The 14,689-nt window shown below is 46.3% G+C and overlaps 1 protein-coding gene across 1 annotated transcript in view; it reads right to left on the reverse strand.

The window, feature by feature from the left end:
- Positions 1–3,462: 3,462 nt before the first annotated feature.
- Col6a3 (collagen type VI alpha 3 chain) overlaps positions 3,463–14,689 on the reverse strand; it is an 82,549-nt gene continuing 71,322 nt past the window's right edge. Inside the window, exons 41-44 of the mRNA XM_059277912.1 lie at positions 12,680–12,943; positions 11,417–11,515; positions 5,015–5,179; positions 3,463–4,227 (exon numbers count right to left, since the gene is read on the reverse strand). Of these exons, the coding sequence (XP_059133895.1) occupies positions 4,214–4,227; positions 5,015–5,179; positions 11,417–11,515; positions 12,680–12,943 (542 nt within the window). The 3' untranslated portion in view covers positions 3,463–4,213. The remainder of the gene's footprint in view (positions 4,228–5,014; positions 5,180–11,416; positions 11,516–12,679; positions 12,944–14,689) is intronic.

The following is a 14,689-nucleotide window of genomic DNA, read 5'->3' on the forward strand; positions in this document are numbered from 1 at the left end:
TGATCTTCCTCAAAGCCCAGATCCCAAAATACCTTAAGAGGACACTCGAAGTTGTATGGGCAGGCATATGAGCCATCCCTTCCCCACTCTGAGTCACAGATGGACTCCACTCTCCACTGACCACATGGATGTTATGGTGACTGAGCAGAAAAAGGGGATGCCAGTTTCCATGGTAATGTCATGTGTGTTTTCTATAGATGGAGTGACCCTAGAAGGAGATGGACTTAGGCCAACTTTCTTATGCTCCACCAGAGGGTGACCAGCCTGATAAAGGATCAAGAGCCTGTGGGTGGTGGCGTTGACTGACACAGAGATGTGGGAGAGAAAAGGAAGTTTATCCCTCAAGCCATGCGACCAAGAGTCCTCCAGAGAACCAATATATGCTTCACATAGGGGAAACCTGCCACAGACGTGAGCCAAACAAAACCAATAGCAACTGGTGGGCACCAGCTCCTACCTTTCATCTAGTCCAGGAAGCAGTCCACCAGGGCACTCTATGGGCCTGGAGAACAAAGAGGGGGAGAATGCAGGGTCAGGTCATGGGTTTTCCCCTGGAGTTTCACCCAGAGCCAGGAGCTGAGCTTGTCCTGGGGGAGTCGAGCCTGTATAAGGCTAAGACAGAAAGGCTTCATCTAGGCTTTGAGATTCAAACTTCAAAATAAATAGGAGATTCCCATTGTAAGACTCAGCCGTGATGGTTTCAGTAACCAGTCACGACAAATGAACAGTGAGACTCGCTGTGGTCTTGTCGGTGGAGGCGACATCTAGCAATGAGAAGAATCAGCACCTAGGGGTGGGAGCAGACAGTAGTGATGCTGAAGCTGGACTATTGATGGAAAAGATGATTTCCTGACCCCCAAGTCACTCAGGATGTGTTTTTGTTGGAAAGCGGGGTGACTGCAGAAGTCATTAGAAGAGCTCAGGTTGGGCCAGAGGATGGGGGCTCCTAGTTCAATATAGCCGGTATTCTCATGGGAAGACAGCCGTGTGAAGACAGAGATACACGAGAAGAAGCCCTGATTATGAAGGAGACTCGTGGGGAGCATCTGCAAGCCGAGGCATGCCCAGGGCTGTAGCAACCTTGAAAGGCAGAAAGAGACAAGGGGAGGGGAGGTCTCCCTTCTGTTTTAGAGGCAGCTCAGTTCTGCTGATATCTTGGTTTAGACATTATCTTAGTTAGGGTTTCTATTGCTGCAATGAAACACTATGACAAAATAAACTTGGGGAGGAAAGGGTTTATTTGGCTTACGCTTCCACATTGCTGTTCATCACGGAAGGAAGCCAGGACAGGAACTCAAACAGGGCAGGATCCCAGAGGCAGGAGCTGATGCAGAGGCCATGGAGGGGTGCTGCTTACTGGCTTGCTCAGCCTGCTTTCCTGTAGAACCCAGGACCACCAGCCCAAGGATGGTACCACACACAATGGGCTGAGCCCTCCCCCATCAATCACTAAGAAAATACTCTACAAGCTTGACTACAACCTGACCTTGTGGAGGCATTTTCTTAACTGAGGTGCCTCCTCTCTAATGACTTTAGTTTACGTTAAGTTGACATAAAACCATCCAGCATAGACTTCCAGACCACCTGATTGTGAGGGCTCTTGAAATGTCCCCAAAGCTTTGCAACTCCCCTGAAGCCACCCTGCTGTTCATTTGTCATGTAGACTCAAGATATACATGGACTCAGGTTCTTGGATCATGAACCAAGCATCTTGGACCATGAAGCCCTCAGTTCTTTCCAGGACCATCATTAATTTCCGGTAGTACTCTCCTTGACCCAAGTGTAGCTAGAGTTTTCCTGCCTGGCCCACAGTCAGGACAAATCTCTCTCACCTGCCAGTCCCACAGTCACTCAGACCCAACCAAGTAAACACATAGACTTATATTGCTTACAAACTGTATGGCCGTGGCAGGCTTCTTGCGAACTGTTCTTACAGCTTAAATTAATCCATTTCCATAAATCTATACCTTGCCACGTGGCTCGTTGCTTACTGGCATCTTCACATGCTGTTTGTCATCATGGCGGCTGGCAGTGTCTCTCTGACTCAGCCTTCCACTTCCCAGCTTTATTCTCCTCCTTGTCCCGCCTATACTTCCTGCCTAGCCACTGGCCAATCAGTGATTTATTTATTGACCAATCAGCAACACACTTGACATACAGACCATCCCACAGCACCCAAGCCATCCTTCATGTCCGCACAGTGACATCAGCACAGAGCTCAGTTCTTGCTCTTGTTTCAAACATGTCTGCCCACTCTGAGAACTTAGAAATCTCCTGTGAGAATCTTGCAGGTGTTCTGAGAAGAGTCCCTGAGACTACTGTCTCCCCTAACTTTCCAGGCTCTGCACACCCCATTATCCCTCTCCTCTCCATCTTCCCTACAGATCTACATCAATTTTACCTTAACAGTTCTGCTCAGGCATAAGATCCTATCTGGGGCCTACTATCGGCACCTCTCAGAGTAGAAGCATTCTATTCAAAAAGATAGTTTCTTCCCCAGTGGGAATTTTTTGTGTACCCTCTGAAAGTGTATCTGCTTGTAGTGTTGTTGCTGTTGATGATGGTGGTGGTAGGTGTGTGTGTGTGTGTGTGTACCAAGTACATGTGCATGCAGAGTGGGGAGGGGGAGACTGCTTCATTTTATTTTATGGGTATTTTGCCTATATGTTTGTCTATGCAGTATGTGCATGCCTGGTACCCCCAGAGGCCAGAAGAAGGCATTGGAATACCCCCAAACAAGAGTTACAGGCGGTTGTTAGTGTCCATGTGCACTCAATCACAGAGCCATCTCTCTAGCCCCAAGGGAGAGCTTTCTGAAGAAAGGGGGAAAGATTGTTAAACAGGAAAAACAAAAACATCAACAACAAAGTATATTTTGTCTTACAGATTCCAGAGAAACAAGAATCAAAGGGAACCAACTTATCTCAGCCATTGTTAGGTAGGCAAAAAAAAAAAAAAAAAAATCACAGTAGAGAGGTCAGAAGCTGAGGTTCTACTGGGGTCAACCAAAAGTTAGAGGACAGCCTGAGCATCAGTCCTCTCTTGAGTCTAAAAGAGTCCAGGGCAACCCAGCAAGAGTACAGGCCGAGTGGGGGTGGCATGCACCTTTAATCCCAGCACTCAGGAGGCAGAGGCAGGAAGATCTCAGTGAGTTCAGAGGCCAGCCTGGTCTGCAGAATGAGTTCCAAGACAGTCAGGGCTACACAGAGAAACCCTGTCTCCAAATTCCACAAAAAAAAAAAGAAAAAATATGTATGGTATGGTCTGCCTGGCTGTAATAAACACTGTGCACCTGGATATTCCACAAAAGGGTACCCCAACTCCACTGGCCTCCTGTTTCCATAGGGTTTTCTGTCCCTGCCAGTAAAGCCACAGGCTGGGCCTGAGCCAAAAGTCCTTGGCCTTGGGGGAGTCTTGACCATGAGCACCATAGAAACAAGAGAACCAAGACCACAAAACCCATGACACATTCAATATACTTTATTAAAAAGTTTCTTTGTATAAATTTCCTAAAATTTTAAACATTAAATCCCACCTCCAAACTCCAAGACGACAACAATAAAAGAAACAGCCCACATTGGAGGAATGCCAAAAATATTCTCTATTACAACTCTCTTTGAATTCTTCAATCGAGGCATTTGTCCCAACAGTGCACACAGATGAATGGGGGTCTGATTTCTTCCCATTAGATCATTCTTCAGAGAATTTAGAAGAAGAAAATTATTTAAAGTCTAATCCAGGAACTCAGGGCCATGAAAACATTAGACTCTTGTTTCTCCATCTAAGCCATGCAGCTACAGGGGGAATGAACCAAGCAGAAATGTACAGAGCAGCTGTGACGTTGAGGCTGTGCTCCAGACATTGCATTTGCCCGGCACAGGCCTAGAATGAAACTCCAGTGGGAATTTGAATTTAGAGGAATGTTCACATAAACACCAGCAGTGGCTAGCTATTACATAATGGTCCAAGTATACGGTAGAACTGCCTGGAGACGGAGAGCAGGGTCCACAGACACGTTTAGCACCATATTGACAGGTCACGTGCAGAGGCTTTCCTCCCGAGGTTGAGTGTCAATCAAAGCATGAAAAGGCACCGTGCTGGGGCATTTACCCAGAGCTTCTATTTTTTTTTAAAAAAAAAAACGAGTTGGAAATGGCCGCCTCCTTCTTCTCCCAGAGGTACGTGTTGCCCGAAGGCCATGCTTAGGTTCCGGTCAGGCTGATAAATCTGGGTGTGGGAAGCATTGAGTGTGGAGAGAGGGAGAGAAGAGTGAGGCAAGAGATAGAGAGAAAAGAAAAAGAGGAGAGGTCACTAGTCATAAAAGACACTATTTACCACAGCACGACCCCACAGCCTCCAGTCTCTACCCCTTCCTCACTGGTTCCTGCGACCTTCGTGGCTTCAGGTTTGGGCGGTCTGAAATGGGACCCCGCCCTGACAGAGCCCCAGCCCTACCTCCACTTGGTACACTGGCTCTCTCCCACCTCTGAGCCCAGGTCCTGTGCCATTACTTATGGGATTCCCACCATGATGCAGAGATTAGATAGCCCCAGTGTCAACATTATTATTTATGGGAAGCAAAATTAGTTTAAAGTCAATACGTGAATGTTTATCGTTAGTTTTGTTATTGATCATTATTCTATTCTAACAATCATATACAGTGGACATTTCTGAAGAGACAAGGATGTGGTAATGTTTCTGATACACTTGGCTCTGTGTTTCCTAACTGCCAGAGATACACTTATGCTTTCAGGAAACAAATCAGTCATTCCAAAAACTAATTTCATGTGGCTGTGTGTGTGTGTGTGTGTGTGTGTGTGTGTGTGTGTGTATGTGTGTAAAATTAAAAATTGTATCTCTTTTTAGTGTTTCACTGGAACATCTTATCTGAGGATACGATTTAACTGTATTCAGGTTTCCTATAATCATTGTAATTCAAATATTTCCCAGTGGTGCGGTTATTAACCCGGATCTCTACTAAGAGCAAAACGAACACAAGGGAGTGACCACTTACCGGGACTGCACATCTTTTCACATTCTTCCTGTGACTTGAATCTGTTCTCATTGCCGCCACAGCCTCCGTACCAGAATCTCTTGCAGCCTCTCTCCTTCAGGTCGTAGTACCATAGTAGCTTAAACTGATCGCAAGTCCCGCCATCTTTGGTCAGCTTACAAATGTCTACAGTATCAAGAAGAGGAAGGGGCGTCAGTCGGACTGTGCCAACACCTCGGTCTCAGAGCCGTATGGGCGCCTGTGGGCTGATCTCAGGGCTACAGTAGAGAGGAGTTCCACGGTGGGAAGGGGTCAACCTCGCCACGCCTGTCTCCTCACCGTCGTACTGACTGACATAAGAGTCCCTCTCAGAGCCGGGCGGTGGTGGCGCACGCCTTTAATCCCAGCACTTGGGAGGCAGAGCCAGGCGAATCTCTGTGAGTTCGAGGCCAGCCTGGGCTACCAAGTGAGTCCCAGGAAAGGTGCAAAGCTACACAGAGAAACCCTGTCTCGAAAAACCAAAACCAAAAAAAAAAAATTTTGAATCCCTCTCAGGTTTACAAAGAATAAATAAAATCACACCAAGAACCTCAAATATGAGCCGTCATTGAACAACAAAAATAAAATGACTAACCCCTCCTCCCACCCCATTTCACTCTCCAAGCCATTTGCTTTCCAGTTCTTTCTATCTTTAGGGTCCAGAGAAGAAACTGACTTTTCAGACCACAGGTTTTTCTACTCCTTGGTAAAATGGCGTTAAATTCTGTTAGAACGTACTTCAAAAGTAAGGCTGTACATTTCACAAAGAAAGTAAATTGAAATTTTTGGTAGAATGTAAGTGGGTGTATTTTTTTAATTTTTATTTTATTGTGTGTGCGTGTGTGTGTGTGTGTGTGTGTGTGTGTGTGTGTGTGTGTGTGCTACATCAGACCCCCTGGAACTGGAGTCATAGGCGGTTGTGAGCAGCCTGACATGGGTGCTAGAAACTGAATTCTGGACTTCTGCAAGAACAGCAACCACTTTAAACCCCTGGACCTCCTCTCCGGGCCCTCAATAGATGCTCTTTAGGATAGGTGTGCATATGCACACACATCGGTAGCCAAGTATCTTCCTGGCCCCTCACATAAAACTAACTCGAAGGTGAAACTCCTCACCACAGCAGACATACTCCAAGGCAAGACTGTGTGAGAGCAGGATTTTTTTTTTTCTCCAGTTAAGGAAGTTCACGTTTTGCAGCCCAGCTGCAAAGGAAGGCCAGGCCCCCTAGATGCCTACAGAGGTAAGTTTACAGTCCAAGAATAGTGAGGCTTCTGTGTACAGAACTTTCTGGCAAACTCTGGAGTTTGCTGGGAATGATGTGTGCGTGTAAAGTGCTTTAATCTCAAAGTCTGGAAGGCTAAGCCTTCTCTCAACAAAAGCCCTGGAGCAGACACTGCGCATGCTTGTGCAGCCACTACCAGCCTGACACGCAGCTCTCCCCACCAAGTGCCTCCTCCATCTAACACTGCGCAAACAAGAATGTGATTGCTGCAGTTAGGGCTTCCTTGAGCCAAAGCAAGGGGGCTCAGTCAGAAGTATTCCAAACACAACTGGAAACGCGTTCCTCGGTGCTTCCATGGTTTTAAGAACACGAATTTGGTCACCTTGGGTACCAGCCGTGCTGAGGTGCTGATATAAGAGTCTGCCAAATTCACAAGGCTGAAGTCAGAACCCCATGTTGACAATTGGGGCTTAGGGTTTCACCGGTTTTCAGTGTGATTGTGACTGAGTTTTGGATCCTTCCCTTCACTGTTTGTAAGTCAAACACTGCAAGCAGTTAAGCCACTGTCTCCCAAGAGATCAACAGCCCTGAGCACAGCCAAGGAAAGCAAGCATTTGTACCACTTACCTCAACTGGCAGGGTTTAGCCCTTTAGTTGTTATTGACTTGTATTTCCCCCATTGCATCATCCTCTGCCAATCAGTGGTAGACAGAAGATAGATGAATGGATGGATAGATAGATAGATAGATAGATAGACAGACAGATATATAGACAGATGGATGATAGATGGATAGATAGATGATAGATGGATTGATAGATGGTTAATGGTAGAGATATGTAGATAGATAGTGATAGATGGATAGATAGTTGATTGATGATAGAGATAGATGCATGGATGGGTAGATAGATAGACAGATAGATAGATAGATGATAGATGAATAGATAGATGGTTGATGATAGAGATATGTAAATAATGATAGATGGATAGATAGGTGATTGATGATAGAGATAGATGGATGGATGGATAGATAGATAGATGATAGATGAATAGATGGTTGATGATAGAGATATGTAAATAGTGATAGATGGATAGATAGGTGATTGATGATAGAGATAGATAGATAGATAGATAGATAGATGATAGATAGATGGATGGATGGATGGATGGATGGATGGATGGATAGGTGAGTGGGTGGGTGGATGGATGGATGGATGGATGGATGGATAGACAGACAGACAGACAGGTAGATAGATAGATAATCTATCCATGTGGCATATGGCTAACCAAATAATGTACTGCCATATTAAATTTACTTTCTGTCCTACCAACACAAAAGACTACCAAAAAAGAAAACACAGCATGTACCAACTGTGAGTCATATTTTGGTGTCAGAAATGATACTATGTGAAAAAAAATTGTGTATCTTAGAATTAATACAACAATAAAATGTTGGCGAGCATGGGACAATCATTCATTTGTGTAACCGACCCTGTCATACCTCCTCTGGTCATTTTCTAAGATAAGCGACAATGGACACCAAACGTACAATGAGTTCTGTTGGCTAGCTTTGCCATTGGCACTTCTCTTCCACAAATATGGTTCAACTGTTGATTTGTGGTTCATTTGGTAATAGTGAAAAGGAATCAGTGCTCTTAGTTAGACTTGCTTTGTTTAGAAACTTTCATGTTAACTGTAAGATGCATAGAAAGTATTCACCCAAAGGCTTCACCAGGCAAAAACGAGATGAGAAAAAAAAAATAGTTACAAAGTTCTAAAACCCAAATTAACAGCCAGTGCACGGCCCTTGCAGTAATAAGCCTGTGGCTGTCAACAACTGCACACTCAGCCTCTCCGTGCTCTCCCAAGTGAGCTAAAACTGAAGGATTTGTTCAGTGGTTGCTAAGTGCCCTTAACAGGCTCCTACCATACTACTTTAAAGTGGGTGCACTGGGATATTTAAGAAAGCAAAAGGTGGAGTGGGGAATTAAAGGGAGGTTTGTTTTGCTTGGTTTTAAAAAATATGAATTTTAAGCATTTCAAATGTAATATTTCAAAGTCTAGAATCTTGGAAAGCCAGTAATGGATGGCACTGTAGGTCTGTCAGCAGAATCGACCTTCATCCTCAGTCAAGGTCTTACAGAGGCACAGTCCTCTACCAAGGGGACAGCCTTTAGATGGGGGGCACGGAGTCAGACTCCCCTCCCCTTGTGAGGCTATGTCAAGCAGACATGGATGCTCGCCTCCATCCTCAGGCTGGGTGCTTCATACCCACCAGTGTGACGGAGACAGATTTTAGATTCACCTGCAACAAATGCTCCGTGGCCTTGACAGGGACGTGGGCTCCGTTAAAAAAACAAAGCCAACATCACCTCTTTATCACATAGTGGTACACATCTGAGTGGAAAATGCTTCCCTAAATCTGAAAGCAGCAACTCCACACTGAAACACAGAACAGCCTGACCCAGATTCGTGTTTAAGGATTATCTTGTTTACACTAACTAAACACTGTTTATCCAGTCTCATCCTTCTGAGATACACATAAAGGAAACAAAACCATCCCTGAATCTTGCTATCTAGGAGTTCCTCCTAGCCATCTTCTCCCAATGAAACAAAAATTTGCTAGAATTTTTTGTCTTTTCCACATCCAAAGAGGCAAAAGCTAATAAGAGGGAGTCAAACAAAACACAGTTTCCTGTGCCTTTGAAGTGCATTGTGGGTAACACACAGTTTCCTGTGCCTTTGAAGTGCATTGCGGGTAACACACAGTTTCCTGTGCCTTTGAAGTGCATTCTGGGTCTTCTTTGGCAGGTCTTTTTTTCCCCCTAAACTTCATTTATTATTATTGTGTGTGTGTGTGTATGATAGGAGAGAGGGGTGTGCCACGGCAGGAGGATGGGAGTCAAAGGAAAATGTGGACTAGGTTCTCTCCTTCCACGTTTATATGGGTTCTAGCGGGTCAAAGGTCGGTTGTCAGGGCCGACACTACAAGTGCTGGACCCGCTGAGCCATCCCACTGGCCCCGTGACCAGTATCTTGAAGGAAAATCTGGGAAACCCCAGCCACAGAGATGTGGCTTCTTTATGAGGTCAGTCCTCTTTTTGGGGCGCCCTTACCAGGGCAGCTTAAGAATATACCGGAATAGACTCTGAGCCAGGCGGCAGACAAAAGTCTGTCCGCAGTCGTTGGTGGGGGCAGCAGAAACGGCCGACCAGCAGTGTCAAGGGTATGGAAACTCACGGTCTCTCCTCCTCCTCCTCCTCCCCCTCCCCCAACCAACTCTCAGGGCACTGACCCACTTCAGTTTTCCAGTTTGAGTTGATGACATCATAGCAGTAAACTTCTTCAAGGCGTTCTATACAATCTCTCAGCAGTTTAATTGGCACAACCTGTATGGATTCCTGCCTCGTTTCCATAAATTTCTATCGAGAAAATCCCCTAGTTTTTAGCCAGTCTTTTCCCTGGGAAGGCTAGAGTCACTGAACACCATACCATCGTTTGCATATTAAAAGATTGTGGTGGCTTTTCAGTCTAGCACAGCCGGCTACAAAGGCAGCTACAAATGCTTCTTATGGACAATGATTTCCAGGGGGGGGGGGGGGGAGCACATAGTGAGAGGTACTCTGTTCCTCCTGACTGGCTAGAAAGTACCAAACCGTCTCCAGGCTAAGCAGAAGCTTGCACTTGGAGGACTATGAAACAGCACCATACCTAAGTCCTCTAGGGATATTGAGTTCTGTTAGCGCTGGCATCTTCAGCTGACCCATCTTAAGTCAAATACGCTGACTGCTGCAGCAGTCACTTCCTCAAAGCTCATGAGCCAAGCCTCCCTTCTGCTAAATGGGAGTGGTGGTTGGAATGAGAATGGCTTCCACTGGCTGATATGTGGGGACGTTTGGTTCCTGTGCTGGCTAGTTTAATGACAATTTGACACAGGCCGTCTGAGAGGAGGGAACCCCAATTAAGAAAACGTCTCCATACAATCAGGTTGTAGGGCGTTTTCTTAACTAGTGATTGATGGGGTGTGGTGGGTGGTGTCATCCCTGGGCTGGTGGTCCTGGGTTCTATAAGAAAGCAGGCTGAGCAAGTCATGGAAGCAACCCAGTAAGCAGCTCCCCTCCATGGCCTCTGCATCAGCTCCTGCCTCTAGGTTCTTGCCCTGTTTCAATTCCTGTCCTGACTTCTTTTGATGATGAACAGTATCTGGAAGTGTAAGCCAAATAAACCCTTTCCTCCCTGAGCTGCTTTTTGGTCATGGTGTTTCATCACAGCAACAGTAACCGTACCTAAGACAGTCCCCAGTTGGTAGAACTGTTTGAGAAAGATTAGGAGGTGTGGTCTTGTCGGAGGAAGTGTGCCATGGCTAGGCTTTGAGGCTTTAAAAGCCTCCCACCATCCCCAGCGAGTTCTCAGCCTCCTACTCATGGATCAAGAAATGGGCTCTCCGCTACTCCAGCTGCCTGCAGCCTTCTACTCCTGCTCCACCATCATGACTAGACCCTTATTCCTCGGGAACTGTAAGCCCCCAAATAAATTCTTCCGTAAGTTGCCTTGGTCATGGGGTCTTATCGCAGCGACAGAAAAATACCTGATTCAGGGGGTTACAGGTTCTCAGACTCATATTCCAAGGACATAAGTCATGCCTGTCACATGTCTGTCATTAACACTCTGTGCTCAGGTACCCAAGAGAGTACACAAGACCAAGCCAGAAGGTGGTGTTTTGGGAGCTGGGAGCACATTGAATCCCCGTGTTCTGTGGGGTCTAATCCGGTTGTCTTGTGTTTCCTAAGCAGTTTCTTATAGATAATTCAATGAGTGGATGAAACCCTATTCTTTGCAGCACCACAGACCACAAGTCAACCCTAGTCTCAACACTAGACAGAGAGGAAGTGACTAATGGAGTCGTGCATGCTGCCCGCGGGCTCAGAAGCAGCTCCACCCAGCTTCCTCTAGCAATATGGTAACAAGCATAGTTCCTCTGCATTTGAAACAGACAATATGCAGAATGAGATGAAACTCAGCCGCTGAGAGCCCCTTTGGAACTTACCCCACGGAAGTTGAGTGAATCACTCTCAGGTAGGTGATCTCAATTTCAAAGGGTTTGCAATTCCTCAGAGAATACTTTCTGAGATCCGTTAGTGGGCCTACTATTGCCATGACTCACCTGTTTTAGTGAGAAACAATGGTTCTGTGTTCACCATTAGATTGATGGTTGAACTAGATGCTGGTCGTGCTGGCTGAAGAGGTGGAGCCTGAGTTTTCTCTATAAGAAAAAAAAATGCAAGCAGCTAGTAGTTGATTCAGAGACAAAAAGGGCTGGGGAATGATAAGCCACAGATCCACACTTCCCTTCCTGGATTAATCTCTTAGGTGATGGGGTGCTGTTGAAACACAGGAGAAGTCTGTGCTCACTACAGATGCTGCAATATACATGTTAAATGCACCTGTTAGCAAGCGGGTAAGAGGGAGCCCCTGCCCCAGGAGAATGGTGTCCTGGAGTTGGGTGGGTCTTCGGACTCCCTAACCTGAGGCTACTGGTGGAAATGCCTTTCTTCAAGAATGATTTCCCCCATTTGAGCCATGCTGAACTAAGGAGAGATGCTCCACCCACACCCTTGAGCAGAGGGGTCAAGAATCAAGGGATGAGGACCCAGAAAGACTAGGAAAGAAGAGAAATATGGTCGTGAGTGGTTCAGAAGGACTGGAAATGAAGAACATGGTGGTGTGTGTGTGGCTGGAGCCACTCGGGAAGTGAAGTGGGGAGATAATTTGGACCCAAGGGTTTCAGGACAGCCTAAACAACATAGAGACCTAGCTAAAATAATAATAATAATAATAATAATAATAATAATAATAATAATAATAATATAGGAAATTCCTGAAAAGGAATGTGAGAGAAGGCCTAAGCAAAGTGTGCAAGCCAGCCGAGTACAGGCCGGTAGGGCCAGGGAGGGAGAGACTTGCCGCCTACCCACCACAGCTCCAGACACCTCGTGACTCTGCACACATCGAGAGCTCTCAGACTCTTCCCTGGCTCCCTAAGGATTCACTTTCATTCATTGAACTTGGAAACGGGGACAGGTAGTGACAACAGAAACCCCATCATCTCCACTGCCAGGATTCAAGCCCTGTTTCCCCAGGTGCCGCCCTGGATGGGATGGGCTAAGGCAGAGCAAATCTGGTCTCCCCCATAAAATATGCCAGGAGCCAAGGATGAGGGCATACTGCACGGGGAACTCCATCTTCCATGCTTGTTGCTGTGTTTTAGATTTGCAGGGTGCAACCTAAGTACCCAAGGATGGAGAGCTTTGACTTTTTAGTGGGTCGGTGACTCAGAATCGACTCGGTACATCATTGTTTTACATGCTGTTTGGTGTGCTATGTAGAAATCAAGAACCAAGCACTTTCAAATCAGCCACGCACTTACTTGTGTTGAAACTTCCTTGGTAGATGCCTCTGACCTGAGACTGCAGGTAGCAGACCACAACCACGTGGTACGTCTGTCCAGGCAGCAGGCCACCGACGACACGGTCAGTGACAGTGAGGTTTTGTCTTAGAACCAGCGACTGGTCATGGGCTGAGGTTACAGTGAGGTCATAAAAATAGGAACTAGAGGACTCAGGGCGCTCCCAGTGGAGTCTGGCACTGTTCTCTGTGACTTCAGAGACCTGGACTTCTCGGGACACTTTCGCTGAAAGAGCAGAGCAGAGTGCAGAGTTACAAAGTAAAACTCCTCATGACTGGAATACACACACACACACACACACACACACACACACACACACACACACACACACTCGGGAGCTTCAGAAGAGGTCTGGAAGATGTCAGCAGACAGCTGTCCCAAAGCTTGCCAAGAAAGGGAACTAACGTGCCGTTCATCGGTGGTATCCTCCACCAGCCTGCAGGGCATGTAACCGCATAGTAACCGAGCCCTCCCTCATTCATCAACAAGGTACATAAATAACTACTTTCATCTTCCTGTCAAAAATCACTGAAGATGATACTTTGAAATGTAAGTTCCAGCATGCTAGCAGGAAGTTAGGGTGCAGTACAAAACCAACCCTGGGATTTCAGACATGGAAAGTCATGACGTTTTAGGCTATGACAAGAAGCGGTTGTCAAGAGGTCTCTGTTCTCCCTCTGCTCTTAAAATGAAGACAGTTTCTACTTTTTCGAGAGCATGTATGCCCTAGACTTGTCTTCTTTTATAGCGTATGACATTCTGTAGAATCTTCCTACAACCACTTTGAAAGGCAGGTAACAATAATACTCCCTGGGTCACATTAACTCACCCATCCCTCACTAACGAAGTCGGGAATGTGCTTTTCTTGGGTCAGAACAAGCAGGCTGGTCAGCCTCTGAGGGACAACTGAGTGTCTGAGGTGTAATTTCTCACTTGACTGAACTAATTCCCAGTACTGCCACAGAACTCAGTGTGGGACCCCTTTCTGTGGCCACATCCTTTGGGAAGGAACGAAGCAGTTATATCGGCTCCAGTTTAGATCGTTCCAAGTCATATTATAAGGGGAACAAGTTTGGTTCCAGAAAGAAAGAGAGAAAAAAGGAAGGAAAGGAGGGAGGGGGAGGGAGGGGGGAGAAAGAGAGAGAGAAGGAAGGAAAAGAGGGAGGGAGGGGGAGGGAGGGAGGGGGATGGAGGGAGGGAGGGAGGGAGGAAGGGAGGAAGGAAGGAAGGAAGGAAGGAAGGAAGGAAGGAAGGAAGGAAGGAAGGAAGGAAGGAAGGAAGGAAAGATGGCCGCCCTGCTGCCCAAGCAGAGCAACAGCAGCAGGCTTTTCCTTCTCCCCTACTCCGAGTCAGGAGAGTCCGACTCATGGCCCACATTCCACATGCAACCATGGATAGCTATGGATGTGGCCAACACAAAAATCACAAACTTAATTAAAACATTACAGAGCGTTTCTTGAGTAACTCGATGACATAGTTCTCGAAGCTTGAACTTTGTAGATAACAGCATCACGTGGCAATGTCAAAGCGTTGGACAGATCCCTGGCCAATTACCCATGTGAGGCCATGGGACCCAGAGAAGACTCTACTACTGCTATGTCCCTAAACCAGTGTGATTCCTAACTGCATTCTAAATACTCATCTTTGTACCCACAGATAAGTATAGTTTTTGTAGGTCATCAAAGATGCTTCTTTTTGCAACAGAGACTATTACAGAAAAAGCTACAATTGCTCAAAATGCAGAAACAGCTTGTAGTGGGGTACCCAGCCCTAACTGATGCATCTTCAACACAACCTCTACACCTAAAGCTCAGGGAACACTGTGGAAGGCAGGGAAGAAACACTGGAAGAACCAGAGAAACAGGACATCTACATCCCAGGGAGGCAGGGATGGCAGTACAGGAAGGAGTTGTCTTTATCAGGACCCCAAGCATCCTTGAGAGGTTGTAACAGGAAAAACTGCTTTACGAT

This window comes from Peromyscus eremicus, chromosome 13 (genome assembly GCF_949786415.1).
Source record: "Peromyscus eremicus chromosome 13, PerEre_H2_v1, whole genome shotgun sequence".
NCBI classification, from domain to species: domain Eukaryota; kingdom Metazoa; phylum Chordata; class Mammalia; order Rodentia; family Cricetidae; genus Peromyscus; species Peromyscus eremicus.